The sequence below is a fragment of the Herpailurus yagouaroundi genome, unplaced genomic scaffold (genome assembly GCF_014898765.1).
Source record: "Herpailurus yagouaroundi ecotype Mexico unplaced genomic scaffold, PumYag 160, whole genome shotgun sequence".
NCBI lineage: Eukaryota > Metazoa > Chordata > Mammalia > Carnivora > Felidae > Herpailurus > Herpailurus yagouaroundi.
The window spans coordinates 46,988,609-47,008,257 of NW_024412401.1; the positions used below are offsets into that span (position 1 = coordinate 46,988,609).

Genomic DNA, 19,649 nt, shown 5'->3' on the forward strand with positions numbered 1-19,649 from the left:
CTGGCCACGCTGCAGGGCATCTGTCCCAAGTTGCTCCCGTAGAGGCCCAGGTGGGTCTAAGATGAGCAGAAGACAAGACTGAGGGTGGCGAGAGGCATCGGGACCAGCCTGTGCTCGCAGCGCCCAGGGCCTGGGCCAGGAGTAGGGGTGAAATGTGGCCAGCAGTGGACACTGCTGTCCGTCGCTGAGGGACAGGGCCCCTGACCTCCATCCACAGCCTTCCTGGTGCCAGAGTCCCTTACCGTCTGGTCTGAGAGCTGGTCATCCACTTCGTATTTGCCCATTCATTTTGCTCCCTCGTGACCAGAATATACAAGAGGTTGCATATAGGACGCCGTCTCTCCAACATGCATTTAAGTGATGGCTGCTGCCCTTGCTGAGGACTGCTGCCATCCAAGGGTGTTGGTGTCCACATACAGCACCAACCAGTAGGCTCCTCCACGGCAGTACATTAAACAGGCGGTGCATTAGGCTGCAAGAAAAAGGTGTTAACAGTGACGCGAGGACGGATTCACTGACTGTGTGAGTAGGCACTTAGAAGATGCCCCCCGGGGCCTGGTCCTGCACAGGGCACCGGGACCCTTTGGTTAACAAGGTCCTGTCCCAGGGCGCTCAAGCCCAGAGCAGGGCTTCCCATCACTCTTCACAGCCTTTACAAGTTGGCCATGGTAAGTCCTCATCCGTCTCTAATGACTTGAGAAAACGCTAGAAGGTAATCAAGTTTTCAAACAGCTAAACTTTTCAATGTAAAGGACCGTCCTTGAGTTTGAGATTGTGAGTTCTCCCACTTACTCTAGTGTTAAACCGCCTTCTCTTTTTATAATAATAGTGCCACTAACTGGCAGTTGGGGTTTTGTACTTTTAAAACCACCTTACCTGGCAAAATCAAAGTTGCCCCAGGATGTCTTTGGCCCACGAGTTTCTGAAGCCTGGGCCCCTGCTTTAGGGCGCCTGTCATTTTCCAGCTCACTGAAAGGCCTGTTCTCCCTCAGGGTCGTGCATGTTTTGTGACGCAGGACATCCTTCCATCGCAGGTCACAAGCCACATGTCAGGCTCAGCCTCTGCCGAGCTGGACTCCGGCTCCCTTTTTTTTTTTTTTTTTAAAGTTTATTTATTTTTGAGAGAGAGAGAGAATGACCGGGTCCGTGCGCGCCACCGAGGGGGGCAGCGAGAGAGGGAGACACGGAATCCGAAGCAGGCTCCAGGCTCCAAGCTTCCGCACAGAGCCTGATGCGGGGCTCGAACTCACAAACTGCGAGATCATGACCTGAGCGGAAGTCGGACGCTTAACCGACTGAGCCACCCAGGCGCCCCTGGACTCTGGCTCCTTACACAGACTCTGGCTGGAGCAGCAGCAGCCACCATCATGTCCAGATGGCATCTGCAGGCCAGTGGAAATGTTCTCTGTGTAGCAACCTTTAAGGTCTGATCGCAAAGCATCCAGGACAGTCATCCTCCGAATGGACTGGGATCAGAGTCTCAGACCACAGATCTGTTTACAAATCCTGACTCTGGGCCCCTCCCCCGCCCCGCCAAAGCAGCCCCTCTGCTGCAGTTTGCATGCCTCTGGTGATGAGGAGCTCACCTCCTCTCAGGAAACCCTCTCATCTTTGTACAATTAATTCTGCATCATCAAGGGTGTGCCCTCTCTGCTTTTTAACTGAATTCTCACACATATACATATCCTGTTCTTGATAAAAATGGAATCAGATAGCGCATGCCCTTCTGTCACGGTTGCTTTCACTCAACACCGTGTCTGCGAGATCCATCAGTTTCGTGGCTCCTGTTTGTTGATGTTTACTGTTCCATTGTGTGAACAGGCCACGTTAGCAATTTATCCATTCTAGCGTCGATTGGCTTTTGTTTCTAGTTTCTGGCTATCGTGAATAAAGCCACTTTGCACATTCTTGATCGTGGCTCTTGACGGACAGAAGCACTCATTTTTCTTGGACATTGGCCTGGGAACAGACCTGGCAGGTTATGGGATCAGCAGCGTTTTCGGCTCGATAGATGGTTTTCCAAGGTGGGTGTACTATTTTTTTGTCCCCATCGGCAATACGCGAGGGTTCCAGTTGCCCCCCCCCCCCACATCATCAGGCTTGGTTTATATCTGTCTTTTTAACTTTAACCTCAGGTGGGTGGATGGTGGTAATTTGCTGTGCTTTTAATCTGTGTTGCCTTGATGAGTAATGAGAAAAATACCATTTCATGTGCTTATTGGCCGCTTGGAAATTCTCTTTTGTGAAGTGCCCTTTCAAGTCTTTTGCTTGAGAGACTTGAGAGAGGGGGTTGTTTGTCTTCTACTTACTGAATTATAGATGCTTTAAAATATTCTGTGTATGGGGCCGTTGTTGATATGTGTATGGAAGGACTGTTTTCTTCCAGCCTGCAGCTTGCCTTGACTCTCTAAATGGTCTTTTGGGGAACTGAAGTCCGTAATTTTAGTGAAGTCCAATTTATCAGTCTTTTCTTTTATGGTTACTATCTTTTCTGTCCTCGGTTTGATTTAAGACATCTTGGCCAACCCCAAGTCTGGACATGCCGTTTGGTGCCAGCCAAGGGTGGTGGCTAAGAGCTCACTTCCTGGAACCTAAAGATCTGTGTTTGAACTGTAGTCCCGCCGCTTTTCTGAGCCTCCATTTCCCCATCTGTAAAGTGGGTATGCCTCCTTGGGGGACTGTTAGGAACACGAATGTTAGGTCAGCATTAACAGGTTTTTGGGTTTGGTTTTTTTTCCTTCCCACTGTTGAGAAATCTGGACTCTTCTAGGATTCAAGCACTCACCCTAAAGGACATTTGATCAGTTGCTTCCCAGAGCCTGGCCACTGCATCCCACACCCCCGGGCCTTGGCAGAAACACTGTCCCCAGCTGCCCAGCCCCCAGGCTGATTCTCAGGTCTGAGGAGGTCCCTGTCCCCAGGGGTTTTAGCACCCTACCCGGTGTGGGAGCTCCAGTCCTGTCCAGTGTCTCCTCTGGCTGAGGGGGGACAGGCGGAGAGCGAGAGGGGGCTGCCCAGGCGCCCGGGAAGACCAAGGCTGGATCTCTCCCCAGCCTCCACACCTTCCCCTCCCTCTTATGTCCTTCCCCGCACAGAGCATAAGCACCCACCCCTCTTCCGTCTTCCTGTGTTGCAGTGGGGACGCCATACTACATGTCACCGGAGAGGATCCACGAGAATGGCTACAACTTCAAGTCCGACATCTGGTCTCTGGGCTGTTTGCTGTATGAGGTGAGTGTCTGCCTCACGGCTCAGCGGCGTTCAGGGAGGCATGCGTGTCAGGGACCCAGCCGGGGCAGGGCTCCCCCGACCAGCTCAAGGTGGGAACCCAGGGATGTACGGTGTCCACCTGTGACATGGGCACCATCTGGGTCCTGTCCTTCACCCCACTCAGCCCATCATCTGCCTGGGTAACACCGTTGGACTGGAGGACATTGTTAGATGTGTGACCAGTGGCAGACTGGGTTCCATGCCACCCTTGGGCAGCTCAGAGGGAGACAGACTAGAAACAGAGTCCAGTGTCTGCTTGTGGCAGGGTGTTCCTGTCCACTGTTTGACATTCACCCATGCCTCAGGCTTCTGTTGGGGACAGAAGGGGTCAGCTCTGGCCCCTGCTTCTGAAGCCCTCGCCACAGAGGGTGTCCACACTTTCCCGGGCTCAGCAATATGGGTCTCACCAAAGACCACTGTTCCCTCCCGTGAGCCATGAAATGGAGCCACCAAATGGCCACTTCCAGATGTGGTGGTCAATCTGGATGGAAGGACGGGAATATTTCTGAGTCTTGGCAGGCTCAGACATGAGACGCCATGAACAAATAGAAGCTCCCGCTCATCCTGGCCAGCCACCCTTGGGGGTCTGGGAGCATAAGCCATTCTTAGCCATGAAGCTGTTGCAGCCGCCAGTGGGAGGGCAGGGGGCCTGAGCCCTCCCGTGTCTTCACGCTGGCAGCCACACCCTCCAGCACCCTGGCCCTGGCCCCGTCGTGCCGAGCAGCTCTGGGATTCTGTGCGTCCTGCTGAGCCCGCCTCTCCATCTGTAAAATGGGAATAGTACCCATCCTGCACCGTCACCATCCAGATAAATGCAACAACAGATGTGAAAAGCTTTGACAATCCTCCAAGGGCCATGAGACCAGAAAGCACGGTTTGCTTTCAAAATTGGAACCTTGATTATTTTTCTGCTTTCCCCGGAGCTGACTTGAGCACGTGTGGGGTCTGGCTCAGAAGTGAGAAGCTGAAGAGGCCCCTTATCACGCTGACGTGGCCTGTGACCGCCAGGGCGGCGACGCTCAAGGTAGCAGCCGGGGCCACCGGGAGTGTGTGGGTGTCACAGAGACTGGTTTCTTGGCTTCCTTGGGACTGTTGCCTCTGGGAATTGACCTCACAGTCCTTGGGCGTGAACTTAAGGAAAAAGCTGCCCACTGCTGATCCACGTGGGGACCGTGGTTGCCTCTGTGGTCAGGGCCTTTGGCAGTAGGGTCCCCCCCTCCCCACGTTACTGATTGAGACTCTGAGGTCAAAACTGATCCCTTTGCAAGGTTGAAACTTCACAGCAACTCAAATGCTTTTAAGAGCAGCAGACATTTCATTTTAAATAAGCAACCTAGTGGTTAAAGAGGAAGCCAGGTGGCATTTGTGCCTGGGACCCCCTTCTCCCGGGGGTCAGCAGTGTGGGCCACCCACGGTGTCATCTTGAAGGTCTGAGGGGGAGTCGGACCCTGACTGTCAGAGATGGGGAGCAGACCTGCTTTCCGGGACCCCACAGGGCATCTGTGGTGGGAGGAATTCTTTTAATGGCCACCGAACGGGAGCAGCCCGGGTGTGGTGGTGCCCACCTGGTGGCCGCAGTGGATCAGGGAGCGCAGGGCAGTTCCTGGCCCCCTCAGGCGGAAGAGGGCTGCGTTCTGTATCCTTCCCCGTCCGTCTCCCTCCACAGCCCGGCTGCCGTGGGGTTTGGGAGTCAGAGTGGTTGAGCAGGGGGGTGGGCGGTGACCTTGGGAAGGACAGTGGGTGCGGGAGGGAATGTGGAGGGGAATTGGCGTCTTTAGCAACAAGAGAAAAGAGATGAAAGTCGGAACTCTCCTCAGCAAGGATGACAGGAAAGGAAAGAAACCCGCTTTTACTGGGTGCCCCACGTGCCTGCACATTCGTAATGGCCCCAGAGGGCTTGTTCGGTTGCGTTTTGCCTACAATGAATGAAAGCCAGGTGGGCAAAGCTCCGGAGTCTCAGAATCTCTGGCACCGGTATCTGCCTCCCAAGATGAATCATGACTTCGGGGTCTCTCCAGCCATCTCTCCAAGTACAGTCTCTTCTTCAGGTGAACACCAGGGTCACCAGGGCTAAGGCCAGTGACAAAGCCAAGCCCACCCTCCCCGGGCTCCGCGCTCCTGTACCTACAGCCCTGCCCCCCTGCCCCTCTGAGGAGGGGGTTCCAGCCCCCCACTAACCGGGCGTCGTCCACCCCGGGGTCAGTCTTCAGGGGGCCGGGCTGCCGCTCCCGGTCTCCCCAGGACCAGGCAGATGCCCTCCGTGTAGCAGGGGGCAGGGCGTGCGAGTGTGAATCCAACTGTGTACACGCGTGCATGCAGCTAAGTCACGTGGCTGCGGTAATTTGGGTGAGAGCGCGCAGGATCCTGGTGTGGGGCCACTTTGGGCAGAAGGACCTGCGTTCAGAGCTCAGCTGCCCCCTCACCCCATGAAGGCCCTGGGGCAAGTCAGCTCCTTCCAGGAGCTTCCGTCACCCCAGTACAAAATAGAGTCACACCGTCCCTTGCTGTGAGGCACCAACAGAGTGTGGCTCAGAGAAAGCCCTCTGGCAATGGCAGGCAGGTCACTGAAGTTCATTATCCCCCGGCCCCGGCCCCCCCCCCCACCCGCTGCCTGGAGCTGCTGACCCAGTGCAGGCCGATCAGTTGGCATCTACCCCACAACTGGCCACGTTTCCCTTTTTGCTTTGGCCAGCAGGAAACCAGAGTGCAGCTTGGCCCCCTTTTCCATGGAGGACTCAGCTTTGCCCCCTGCCCTCATGGATATTGTCCCTGGTCCAGATGGTTTGGTTCTCTTATTTTTCCATTCCGGGCTTGGGATTTCCGTAAGCCGCTTCCTGCCTCTGTGAACCCCGAGGGTCTGCAAACATAAACAGACAGACACGCAGGCCACCGACCAGGGTGTGAGCCCAGGGTGGGTGCGGCAGGCGGCAGGCTCATCTCCCCGGGGCCGGAGGGTGGCAGCTGGCTCCCTGTGCTTGTGCCAAGCCCCGGGCACAGAGCCGCCCTGCTCCCTGCCCGAGCCTTTGTCTCGGCTTCTGGAGGCCGATGCCCACCCAGGCCCGCCACACGTTCCCGGTAGGCGGTCCTCTGGGTCTCGGTGGCACCTAAACACGCATCTAAACAAGGCAGCGTCCGCGTTCGTGGCTCACCAGCACCAGCCTCTCGTTCGGCCGAGCTGATTTACTTGTCGGCAGCATGGGGGGCCGCACAGCTGGCAGCCAGGGAGGGACGTGTTGGCAGTGGGAGGTCAGTCAGTCAAGTCCTTCGGGCATGGACATCCTTGGGGACAGCGGGCACTGATCTAAGGACCTGGGCCTCCCACAGAAGAGGGCTAGTGTGGCTGATGTGGCCAGCGGTGGCCAGCCTCTCGGAGGATGTCAGGCGGCAGGGGCTCTGCTGCAGGACACCACCCCTCTCCCCACACCCCCGGCCCCGTGGGGAGCGGATGTTTTCCCAGCAGACAGGGAGGGAGATGCATCTGTGCCCAGGGGCTTGGTAATTGGGAGGAAGCATCCCGCAGACACGGCTGGAGCTCCCGCTAAGCAGCCTGGGGTGGGTTCCAGGAGCGCCGGCGAGAGGAGCTGTCACAGAGGCTCCGCTCCCACGCAGCCCCTCCAGACCACATCTGAGGATTCGGCGTGGCTCCGGAGGGACACACCTGAGCCCGGTGGGGGCGGGGGGTGCGTGAGGTCTGGGGCGACAGCACAGAGCGAGAGAAAACCTGCCCGATGCGGCCAGGCCTGCCCTTCCCGGAGCCCCAGCATGGACTGGAAGTCTCCAAAGCCCCCCGCGTGAGTTTCCTCTGGCTGCTGTAACAGGTTATCACGAAGTCGAAAACAACATTATCCGCTTACCGTTCTGGGGGCCGGAAATCCAGAATCGATTTCAGTGGACAGCACATGTTGGTGAGGCTGGTTCCTTCTCCAGGTTCTAGGGAGAGCCCATTTCCTTGCCTTTTCCATGGAAAATAGGTGACCTGCATTCCTTGGCTCGTGACCCCCTCCTCATAGCACTCTGGCGACACGTCTCCTCCTCTGCAGTCAAATCCCCCTCGGCCTCCCTCATGTAAGGACACTTGTGGTTACATATAGGACCCACTTGGACCACCCAGAAGAACCTGCCATCTGGGGTACTTAATTCGATCACATCTGCTGACTCCCTTTTGGAATTTAAGGTAACACGTTCACAGGCTTCAAGGATTAAGAGACAGACGTTTCTGGGAGCCTGTATTCAGCCCACCATGCCCCTTTCACGGCATCCCCGTATCCAGGGAGGAACTCCTGAGGTCACTTTAAGATGCTGATGTTGGACCCGTGGCTAGTGAGGAGCTGCCACAAAGCACCGGCTTGTGTCCCCCAGGAGTGGGCACAAACCGGGATCTGTCTTGAAAAGGTCAGCACCAGGAGAAACCGGCCAATTGGCTCAGTAGCGGGGAGCCCCGCCAGGCCAGCGCCGCCCGGGACGTTGGGGTGAATCAGGGAAATCACGTTAGGCCAGTCCCTGCCTGGCTCTGTGGGAGGAAACTGAGGCTCGGAGAAGTGGAGAGACTTCCCAGGGTCACACGGCAGGAAAGTGGCCAGGACGGGCGCTTGTCCCCAGGCTGCCTGTCAGAGCCCACTCCCCTGTGGACAGGAGCCAGGCCCTGGCCACGCAGGACGGGCAGGCCTTCTGGAGTAGGCGCCCCTGGTGGAGAAAGGGACCCGGGCCTCTGCCCAGAGCCCCTGGGAGACGAAAGACCAGGTTGTGAGGAGCCAGGAGCCCCAAGTGACTTCAGCAGCCTCTCCTCTGTCCCAGAGATGCTGGGGCTTGGCCTTGTTAGAAGGCCCGGGGCTTTGTTTTCACTACAGTCCGGCAGACTGCCTGGGCTCTGCGGAATTTATTTATTTACACGAGAGCTCAGCTCTGAAGCACGAGCTGAAGGAATTGGCTCATCCGGTGCCAGCCTCAGGATCTTCGGCAGGGGACCTTCTCACAGCAGCCTCAAGGGACTGAGACCCAGCAAGAAAGCAGTCGGGGAAACAGACTAAGAATCAGCCGCCCCTGGCGCAGAGGCGCATTTGGAATCATGGCTTGACCCAGAGCGTGGTCCTGCTGCCCTTTACCTCGTGGCGGAACAGGGCCGCAGACCGCTTGGTGATTGGCCTCTAGGAGACACTAGGTGACAAGATGGGCGGCGGAGGCCCCGACAGAGCAGGAGTCAAAGGCAGTTGCCCTTCTTCCTGTGACATCTCAGATCGCACACCAGTCTCTCCGAGCACCCCCCGCAGGGGCGAGTGCCGGCACTCTCCCAGGTCCCCGGTCATGTGTCATCCCGATAACACTGCAGAGGGACAGTTCTGCATTTGAGGAGCAGCACTGAGAGCCACGGCTCCGGCAGCCCTGACAGACAGCCAGGATCGGCCCCAAACGGCGATTCCTCCTCCGCGGCGCCCGTGCAGACGTGGGTGGTCGCCGGTGCGAGGATCTCGTCGTTCGGGGTAATCGTTCTAATCCCAGCCTCTCGGGCAGCCTGAGGTTCCTTCACAGCCCAGTGCCCTGATCCGGGTGGAAGGCCCAGGGCCCGCAGCTGGAGGGGCAGCGGTGGGGGGACGTCGCTGCCACTAGAATCTGCCTGTGTGGATGGAGAAGCCGCTGTCAGCGGGGAGGCCGGCGGGGGGGAGGGCTTCCCTGGTGGAGCCGCTGCCGACCCCGGTCAGGCCTGTGTGGGAGGGTGCCGGAAAGGAGGCAGGGGTGCGCTGAAGGCCACCAATTTCTGGGGCCCTTTTGGACTCCTAAACAGCAAGGTTCGTGCAGACCAGGTTGGCTCGTCGAAGGGCTTCGCCAGCCTCCCAGCTCCAACACATGGGAAGCCAGGGCCTGTGTTAGTGGACCAACATTTTAAATGTCCTTTCTACTCTGAGCAGAAACACTTTCCAGGAAAATCTGTCTTAATCATCTAGCCACGACTCGCGGGGCACGCAGATCACCCCGAGTGACCGCCCCGGAGCCTCAGCTGCTCTCTGCTGTGGCAACAGATGTCCTTTTGAAGCTGCCCAATTAACCCTTTGCACCCGAGGCTCTCATTTTAACTATTGGAAACGCATCACCCGAGCGATGCCATTTTGCACACTCAGTGGTAAAGCCAGCTCCCTGTCAGGCTGGTGGAGCCTGCGGCGGGCAGGGCCTCCACGTACACAGCCTTCCCTGCCGAAGACCAGGGCCACTCCCCGCAGCCCTCCTCAGCGGGGGTCGGAGTCCCTGGTCACGGGAGGAGGGGTGAGGCCGGCCCTAAACGTCCACCTGAAAGCTCGAGCGTGGCCCAGGCACCTGGGCGCACAGGTGCCGCCCCGGGCAGACGCCTGGACCGGGGTCAGAGGAAACCAGTCTCCAGGTCACGCTCGGCTGCTTCCCCAAAGGCCGTGTGTAGACCCAAGGATGCTGCCTGGGTCTGAAGCCCCCTGGGCCCTCCTGAAGGAGGCCGCCCTGCCCTGGGGGCCGCCAGACCTGTTCACGGGGTGAACAGAGGATGGGGGGCAGACCGGGACACTAAAGCTAGCGGGCACCCATAAACCCAGCACCCATGGGCTCCTTCCTGCCCTGAGATCGCGCTTGCTGGCCTGTCCTCCGGGGCCCGAGGACAAGTGAGGAGTCCTCGGGTAGCCCAGTGCCCCGGCCAAGGAGTCTGCACCGAGTGGCCTTGGCAGCCCGGCTCCTCGAAGGGAACCGAGGCCAAACGGACGGGCAGGCACAATTACCCAAGGGCCCTTCATCAGTGGGAGGCATTGGGCCGTCTCTCGGAGGCAGGCGACAGTGAGTGGGAGTGACAAGAAGCACTTGAATCCCATCGTAGATTAATCAGCAGATGGGGCCGGCGGGCACTGCGCTGGGCCACCACGCGGCTACCTGACGGAGCCGCCCGTAGCTCCCACGTACCCCCTCTGAAGACACCCCGCCAGTAGTGCCCTGAACGGTCGGGGTGGGGAGTCCGGGAAGCCTCAGCTCCTGGCGCCTCTGGTGCCAGCCACGCCTCACCACAGCCCTGTGCGTGGAGCGTCTTTCCGTTTTATGGACGAAGAGACCAGAGGGCAGAAGACAGAAGACGCAGCAGGCAGAGCGCAGAGCCGGGCACTTGCTTCCACCCTGGAGCTTCTGCCGAGCGGAGGGTCCCAGGCCCCTGCCGTCGGCGGCCAACGGCCAGCCTTCTTCCTCCCGCCCCTCCTCCCTGATGATGTCTGGGCGTCCAGCTTCCACAGAGAACCCTGAACTCGCAGCTAGCGAAATAGCCAGCATGCAAACCAAAACCTTACCTCCCCACCACCCCCCAACACGCTAGTCCTCGGGTAAGTAATTCCCTGAATGTACTCCTCGGACATCCTCCCACGGGTGTCTTTGGAATTGCTTCTTAGAAGTAGAAGACGGTACCAGAGCGGGCCTGCTGGGCCCCGATCCCGGTGAGCAGAGCCTCTTTCCGTCTGCCGGCGCGGCACGCACGGCCAAAACTCAGGCCTTGGGAGCTGAGGTGTGAGGCGGGGTGTGCCTGCGCGCGGCTGGCCCCGCCTCGTTGCCCTTCGGATTTTGTCACTGAAACCTTGTGCCGCTTGCTTAAGATGTTGAAACTGCTGCTTTCTATTGAATCCCAGCTTCGTCGGGGTTGTGAAGACAGCCTGCCCGACAGTCGCAGCAAGGACCAGAGAAGGACCGTACGGCCATCCGGAGCAGTCCCTTTTGTCCCCGGACCTCAGGGCTGCAAACTCACGCCTCTCACCCTCTCCCCTTGCAGATGGCAGCTCTCCAGAGCCCCTTCTATGGAGATAAAATGAATCTCTTCTCCCTCTGCCAGAAGATCGAGCAATGTGACTACCCACCTCTCCCTGGAGAACATTACTCTGAGAAGGTGGGTTTGCTGTCACCAGACCTGGGGACTCCGATGGCCAGCAGTGGCTCACGAGCAGAGGCATCTTGTGGGGTTGAGCGGGGGTTCACCTCGCCGGGTGGACATTTCTGGGAAAGCGACTCAGTGAGGGGGCAAAGTAGATTAGTTTTACGGGAGAGGTTTCACAGACACCAGTGTGGGCCCCCAGCAGCAGTCTGTGGCCTGCCCACCGGCACCGAATCCAGCAGGAGCTGGCCGGGGAGGCCCCGTGGGCACACTTCTGCCCATTTGGCTCCCAACCCGGTGCTTGAGTGGGACGCTCGCCGCTGTGGGTCGCGGAGACGGGCTCCACGTGGTGTCGGACAACAGGAACCAGATGCGGAGGGGGGAGGCGGCGGGGCCTTGGCTTGCCCCGTAGCCCGGCCGGCTGGCTGCTACTCCGCTCCCACGACCGGAAGCCACGGCAAGCGGACTGGTCTCCCTGCTGTCACAGACCTGAGTCACACCTTGGGTTCTTACCGTCAGCGTTCTGCTCTGGGTACAGACGGACAGGTCTGGCATTGGGTCGTGGCAGCTACTGGCTGAGTGTCCCCTTCCTCAGGTCCGTCTTCTTGAAAATAGGGCTAAGATTTCACCTTTGTGAATCAAATGTGAAGATGAAAGGGTAGGTTTACGACACAGCCTGGCTGAGGGCGTAGACAAATGTGTTCACTTGCACGCTCCCTTCACCGCTGTTGGGTGAGTCCATTCTGAGTCTCCGTTTCCTCGTCTGTAACGTGGCGATGATCCTAGACTCTACCTCACAGGGTCGGCGTAGGGATGAGGGTAATGCGCGTGATGCGCTCAGTTTAGCACCAGGCTAACACTGACCGGAAGCTACTGTCACGGTAACGGCCCACGTTTATGACTTACCGTTGAGTCCTCCCCACTCCCCAACTCCCATTTTACTGAGGAAACCGAGACACGGATAGGTTAAAGTAACTTTCCCAAGCGGTGGAGGCAGGATTTGAACCCAGAGACTCCGCCCCCAACCACTGTGCCAGCGTATCTTGATGGCACATGTCTCCAGTACCCAGGTGTCCAGCTGGGATGAGGCGCCACCTGTGCAGCTCGCTGTGATCCCCATCCCGAAGGTTCTGAAAGGGGCAGCCCTGGTCTCCCAGGGGCTTGAGCTGCAGAGACCAGGTCTCCCAACGTGCTTGAACCCCATGTCCAGGCAGGCCGGCCAAAAGGGTCGTCAGCCACCCTTCTCTTGGCAGCCTTCGTACTTAAGGCCGTGCTCACTGGCTTTGCATGCTCCCAGAGGAGAGAGAGAGGACCAGGAGTACACATTCCTTGGGTTGTTCAGTACACAGTCTCATGGCCTTTGCCTCAGTGGTTTACAGAATTCTTTTACATATCGTTGGAAGAAGTCAAAGTGCTCTGGAGTGGAAGTTGGCAGGAAAGGAAAAACTAGATTTCTTAACCAAGTTAATAGTTGCATTTGGTTTTTCTTTTCTTACCTTTTTTTTTTTTAAGTTTATTTTTGAGAGAGAGAGAGAGAGTGTGCGTGTGTGTGTGTGTGAGGGAGAGGGAGGGGCAGAGAGAGAATCCCATGCAGGCTCCATGCTCAGCATGGAGCCCGACGAGGGGCTCGATCCCATGACCGCGAGATCATGACCTGACCCAGTATCAAGAGTTGGAAACTTAACCAACTGGGCCACCCAGGGGCCCCTCTTTTCTTACCGTTTTAAATTGGGAGGGGTGCCTGGATGGCTCAGTCAGTTAAGCATCCGACTTCAGTTCAGGTCATGATTTCACGGTTCACAAGTTCCAGCCCCGTGTTGGGCTCTGTGCTCAGAGCCTGGAGCCTGCTTCAGATTCTGTCCCCCCCCCCCGCCCCGCCCTCAAATAAATAAACAAACAAATAGCATTTTCAAAACTTTAAGAAATAAGTAAATGAACAAATTTGGAACTCTGTACCATTTAGAAGCTTAGACTTGCAATTTGGAGATCACAACTTCTCTCTGCCTTCCAGACAGAAGCTGAAATGAATGAATCTGCTGAGTAAAGCCCTCAGCCCCCTTCCCTCCCAAGTCCATCATTCCAACTCCGTGACCTCATACTCCCCAGGGCATCTGGCTTTCACCTCGTACACCAAGCATTTCTAGGCAGTGTGTTAAGGAGAGATGCTTCTTAGCACTGGAGTCACTCAGTACACCTCACTTTTGAAGTTTACATCACCTCTTAGAAATGGGTATAAAGACACTTTATTGTCTGTTTCTCTTGATTTCTGAAGTTTACCAAACTTGCTCTTCTTGCCAACCGCACAGTCCACTCACAGAGGAGTAACTGGGAGTCACAATGACTTTACCCTGATGTGTTTTTCTTGGGTACATTAAGCTGTCAGGGGCCAGCCGCCACCTTCCCCTGACTGCTGTCGGGCTCTGAAAAGTACGTGCTTGTCGTGGGCAGCCTCAGACTCCAGGCGTGTTGGGCTGACCGCAGACTCGGCCTCAGCGCCTGTCCGGGGGGCTTCCCGGTGCCGAGAAAGCAGCGGAACCCCAAAAAGGCGGCACGCGGATTGGAGGAGATGCTCCCAATGCCCGACCCGGAAAAACCTCGTCTGCACCCCGAAACACCTCAGGTGTGAAACATGGAGCACGTACAGTAGCCCTGGGGCCTCCGTGTGACCCCTCCGCCCTCCCCAGACTCCCTGAGCGTGGCCACCGAGTCCGCACGAGCCCCCTTATTGGGAACCAAGAGTCTCTCCGCTGTTGCCCCCCGACCCCAGGGCCGGCCAGCCCCTCCAGCACCAGGTATTTAAAACTGCAGCGAGCCCAGTGATGCAAGTTGAGACGTAGGCTTTTTAAGGTCATTATTTTAATTACCATTAAAATAATTGGCACTCTGGCTATCAGAAGAACGAGGCGATCAGAGGCTCAAGGCGCCCCTCCCCCACCCCGAGGCAGGAGCAGCCTTCGGTGTCTGTATAATTAAAAGCTCTGTCTTTCATGAGCACAATAAAGAGGCCAGGGGGTGGGCAGACTGCAGCCCTGCTGCATGTTAATGCATTTATTATCATCAATAAGCCCTCGCCTTGAGTTTTGTCCTCTGGTTTGGGTATCCGCATGACCGACAGCACGCGCGCGCGCGCACACACACACGCACACAGCAGTGTGGGCAGCTGGAAGTTCACGACTGTCTGGATGTACCCGCTCGCGAGGTCTCGGAGCATGGCCTTCAGGGCCGGACAGGCGCAGGACTGGTCTCGGCTGGCTCTCCGCGGTGGCCGTGCCTGCACACCCGTCACTTACCGGAAGTGCCATCCCTCACCCCCCAGAGCCGCGAGGGTTGAAGGAGTCAAGACAGGTCAGGTGCCGGCAGAGCCTCAAGAGGCTGCTGCTTCCTTACAAGTAACACGCAGCGTTCTCTCTCTTACAGTTGCGAGAACTGGTCAGTATGTGCATCTACCCCGACCCCAACCAGAGACCGGACATCGGATATGTGCACCAGGTTGCCAAACAGATGCACGTGTGGACTTCAAGCACCTGAACGTGGACGCGGCGTGCCTTATCAGAGCCGCACCACTTTGCCTTACTTGAGTCTTCTCTCCAAAGTGGCCACCTGGTAGCCTAGATCAACTAAGACAAGAGGGTTCAGCGGGTTCCCCGAGGGGGCCGGGCTTTACAGCAGATGCCGAATGCAGAGCACCTGGGGGGAGGGGCACTGGTCACACGTTAACTGGTGGTCAAATTCGAAAGTCCTTTCTTTAAACTTTTGTGGACAATCTCAGCTGGGTTGTTACCAAGGGTGAGTGGTTGGGCGAGCCACTGACGCGCCCCATGTGTCTGGACTGTAATGTGAATCTTGAGGATAATTCCTTCAGTGACCTGTCAAGGTTTGTAAGAACAGGGGGGTTGCAGGAGACCGTGTGATTTGTAGTGAGCCTTTCAAAATGGTTAGTAGCAAGTTCGGTTTAGCTCTTAGGATCTTTTTAAAAAAATCAAGCTGTGTGCTTGCTCTGTTGTAAAAGGATAAGGTGGAAATAATTTTTTTTTAAGCAGAGTGATTTTCCTAATATTTTATCTATGTTTATAACTCGATGAATGACGATGAGGAGAACTCAGCATCTGGCACAGAGCTTCAGAAGGCAAATAATATTGGGAAGCCACGTGTGCCTTCCATGCAGTCCGGCTCAGCCGCCTTCTCCTGAACACCTGCCATGTAGCAGGCACTTCTGTCACCTGCTTCAGTGCTGGCAGGTCACTTAACAATCAGTGTTAAGCGTTGTCCTCTGTGGGAAGGAAGCATGGGGTACCAAAAAAACAAAACAAAACAACAAAAAAAAAACAAATATAAAACATGCCCTTGGGCTGTTCTCTGTGCAAGTTCTGGTTCTACAACTTCCTGCCGCGACCCTGGGCATCTTCCTTAGCCTGAGCCTTAATTTCTTCATCTGTAAACTGGGACTAAGACTATCTACCTTCAGCGTTGCTGACAGAATTTGAAATAAAATCTGCAAGTTACCTAGCATCATCGCCTTGCAGACGATCCCAAAATGGTTGCCACTCCCCCCTTCACAAAACTGACCCATGGACCATGTAAGTCAAGAGTTAACATACAGCTGTATTATGCGTAGGAAACCAGAACTATGTTCACTTATTTGTTCCCAAATAGGATTAACTGTGAAGACTAATTTATAAATGTGAACTTAAGGAAAACTCAAGCTCTGAAGGAAATCGTTTGCTTATACTCAAGTTAATCCTCAAATGGTCTAAGTTGTCACCCGCTGACTTGGTGACAGTTCAGCCCTCCAGCTAGAGACATGCCCGCCCGCTCTGTTAGCGTTCTGGTCAGGTGGTCCGCTTGCAGCCAACTTGCTGACCAGGGGCCCAGGCCTCGCTGGGGATAAAGGACTTGGGCTGGGCCACTGCTCTGTTTCCATGTGTGAACTCTATTCTACTGTAACACTGTCGGGTTTGAGACATTTTCTTCAGATGCAACCTTTGCTTTGTACTTGTTCTCCATGTTTGAAATAAAACGGGGTAAGAGGGGTCACTTCTGTGAATGTGTACAATTCATGGATTCGTAATTTTACAACAGCTTTGTGTGTCAGCAACATTTCTTGAGGCGCCTTTAAAAAACATTTCTCCGACCCCAGGCATTCTGAGTAATCTTGGAATTTTCTTCAGCTCCCCAGATAATTCTGACAATGGTCAGCCACAACGCTGCCCTAAGTAATTGCACTGTTCTCCCTACCCCTCTCTCTGCAGTTTTAACAAGGGGGGGGGGGGGCTGGACCGAGAGTGGGTTCCTTCTGGAAGACCTTGGTGCCGGGACTCTTTCTTGTGTATCCCAGCACGCCATCTCTAGGGGAGAGTCGAAGCCCTATCTTCCGCCTCGCCTCTACCACTGAAGGTTTTTCTGATTCCACACAGGTTCTTTTAACACCTACTCTTTAAGGCTCTGAGCCTCTACTGTGTCACCCTTGGCAGAATCCGCCTCAGACCCAGATGAACTTGCTTTCTGCATGCCATCTACGTCCAACACTTATGAGAGCAACACCGCCTACTCCAGAACGCTCTGGAGGCATGAGATTTCAACCATTCAGCAGGCCTGAGTGCCTGTGAAATGATGGTATCCTACTCATTACCGACAGCCCCAAAGCGTTCCTCTGACTTCGTGAAACTGGCCCAAGTGGAGCGCACCCAGTTGTACACAGCCACGGAGAAGCAAACCGTCCACCTAACCTACCTGCGTTTTCTGGGTACTTAGAACTGATCGTCTCTACTTTCTTCCTATTTGGCTGCTGAGGTAAAAGGCTGCGCTGCCCTCACCCTAAAAAAACAAAACAAGAAAACCTGGGACGGCCCTGAAGAAAGAGAAGCAGCACAAGGGGTGGGGAGAAAGGTCCATCTGACTTCTGCAACGGATGAGGCCTCACCCGCTTTCAGGAGGGTTACGTTGCTCTCACGCCTGCTTGAACGCAGACTGGCACTCGGGCCAGGTCACTGAGCCTCGGTGGCCAAAAAAACCACACGACCCCCAGACCTCAGCCACTCAGTTTGGTTTTCATTTTTTATTGGGTTTCATCAGCACACACTGCCAAATGAATGTCTTACGGGGGAGCCTCCACTGCCCCCCGTCCGGTAGAGCAGTAACCCCGCCACCCCAATCCACGGACACCATTCAGGAAGTGTCCATCGTCTGCACGGTTTCTTCCAGCACCTCGACTTCCAGGCTAGTGACCCTTTCCGTGAGGACTGCGGTGGTCCCTTTCTCACACCTGTACCGGCCAAACCTAACGGGACAGAAACAAAGGCCGAGTTAGGATCTCCTCAAGGGGCCCCACACGGGGCCGGAGCGAGGGACATGCGCTCAGGTAAGGTGGCGAACAGCCCGGACGCAGAGCCTGGCTCTCCTGACTCCCTGCTCTGTAGCCTGGGGGGGGGGGGGGGGGGGGCTCATTCAGCCGTCCCAAGGCTGGCTCTCCTCGGTGCTCAAGTGCCACAAAATAGGGACGCCTGGGAGAGATGTGCATTAAAAGCACTCCTACAGAGCACCTGGCACTTAATGGGCACTCAGATTTCCTTCCCCACCACCTTACCATCCCCAGAAGATGCTGGAAAACACTTGGTCATTTGCCTTCGAGCATCAACCTCCCAAGAGCACCTTTCAGTATCAGCGGGAAGCAGATCTGTTAAGCCGCCATCACCCTTCTCTTGTATAGAAAAAAGGATGACTTAAATGTTATCTTGAACACTTCAAGAACATTTTAAGTATAAAAATGGCCCACAGCCGCACTCTGGGCTTGTCACTGTTGACGACACCCTTGAGCCTCGAGGAGGGTGGCCTGCTGCCTGTGGCGGCGTGGCGGATCACCGCGACGACACTCCCCACACCTCTCTCTGAGTTGACAGCGGTTTCTCTGAGCACAAGCGGTCTGTGAGATCCACATTTGAGCTGCTAATTCTCACACTGGGGCCAGGAATTATAATATCGTCAAACAGTACAAATCCAACTGTTCCTCTGGTCTGTCCCCAACTGGGACATTATTTCTGTCAATCTGGCACGGACTAACAGAAGGCTGCTAGCTGTGCCATGACCACGTGCTCCTCGAAAATCACCCCCTCGAATGGGCACTTGTGCTCAAACAGGAAGCAGGAAGCAGAAAAAAGTGGGTGACGTCAGAGGAGCCTGAGCAGCAAAGAATGGCTGGCCGCGTTTCTGCCAAACCTTCGGGTCCCAAGGAGGGACCAGCAGCACCTTTTAAAGATGTGCCCCACCCGCCCGTGCCGGTGTGAAGACGTGGCTCCCTCCCCCAGACCGGCCCTTGGCAGCCTGTCCTCTTGGAGCCAGAGCCCCACGTGGCTGCTGCGCCCAACTCCTCCGAAGCACAACATCTGTGGGAGGCCTGGCCGCGGGAGCCGCCCCGCCACCCTGGTCATGGTGCCCGGTGTCGGCATGCAGAGAGGGCTTCCTTCCCGGAGCAGGGCTGCGGAGGGCTGGGGGCAGAGCCGAGAGGAAGGTGCAGGGCCGGGTCTGCACCTGCCCAGGCCTGAGGCTCTGCCCCCGCGCTCTCCCCCCGGACTGTCCACTCTGGGAGAGGTTCCCCTACCCCAGGGAGTGCCCCAGCGATCAGCCACTGGCAGAAAAGGTGACGGGAAGATCCCAGAGTACACACTGTCGTCACGGGGCCTGACGCCACATGGCACCTGCCTCAGGGCCCAGGCACCGAGGAGCGAGCAAGCTCCGTCTAGAGAGCAGGCTGCCCACACCTGCCACGGGCCCAGCACCTTTCACACCACCTCAATGAATCTTCACAACCAGCCGACGGGATCATTTTGTTTCTGTTCTCGTTCAGTCTCCTTTCCAGAGGAAAGCCAGCGTCTCCAAGAATGAAGATGTGCTACTGCTGAGCACAGGTTCCTTGTCCAACACAAATACTTTTCCGTGGCTCAAACATGGCTTCCGGAATCCTCACCCAGGACACCGTTCAGTCTGGATGGAGTGTAACCACGCCCCCTCCCCGAACTCTTCGCCATGGACTTGTTCAGCTCACGAAGCATCTTGCAAATAATGGGGGAGGCAGTCCATCAGGGAGCTTGGCAAAGCCTGCTCCCCCAGTACGGCGTCAGGTACCCCACAGGTCGTTAGAGATCACCTAATCTAGCTCCATCATTTCAAAGACTGGGACACTGACACGCCCAAAGTCACACGCCAGGCAACGACATTTCTCCAACCCCTGAGCGAGAACTTCTTGCTGCTGAGCTGCCCTACCCTCCATGAGCACACGGGAGTTCCCACAATGCCGAGTGCAGTGCTGGTTCTCAATGTTCTACTCTTTCCTTGGAATTAATCCCGATTTGGAATCTGGGTATGAGTAGTGAGCGTTAAAGTAAGCATTCCAGAAGGTGCTTGCCACACTCTGGGCTAGATGTGGGGCGAAACGGAAGTGGTCGAGTTTATAAATCCTGCCGTGCTGCATTCGCACGGACACGGCTGGAAGCAGCGGTCAGGAGCCACGTCTTGAGCCACGCAGGCC

General features: G+C 56.3%; 2 protein-coding genes across 5 annotated transcripts in view; one reads left to right on the forward strand and one right to left on the reverse strand.

The window, feature by feature from the left end:
* Positions 1-16,162, forward strand: part of NEK6 (NIMA related kinase 6) — a 58,766-nt gene extending 42,604 nt beyond the window's left edge. For 3 of the 4 annotated variants that reach the window (XM_040482283.1, XM_040482284.1, XM_040482282.1), the window contains exons 8-10: positions 3,137-3,231; positions 11,030-11,143; positions 14,546-14,656. In XM_040482283.1, the coding sequence (XP_040338217.1) occupies positions 3,137-3,231; positions 11,030-11,143; positions 14,546-14,656 (320 nt within the window). Of the gene's footprint in view, positions 1-3,136; positions 3,232-11,029; positions 11,144-14,545 lie in introns of all 4 variants that reach the window. The other variant, XM_040482281.1, reaches the window with a different exon arrangement.
* Positions 16,163-17,164: 1,002 nt separating this feature from the next.
* The window catches only part of PSMB7 (proteasome 20S subunit beta 7), a 59,655-nt gene continuing 57,170 nt past the window's right edge, over positions 17,165-19,649 (reverse strand). Inside the window, exon 8 of the mRNA XM_040482286.1 lies at positions 17,165-17,405. Within this exon, the coding sequence (XP_040338220.1) occupies positions 17,294-17,405 (112 nt within the window). The 3' untranslated portion in view covers positions 17,165-17,293. The remainder of the gene's footprint in view (positions 17,406-19,649) is intronic.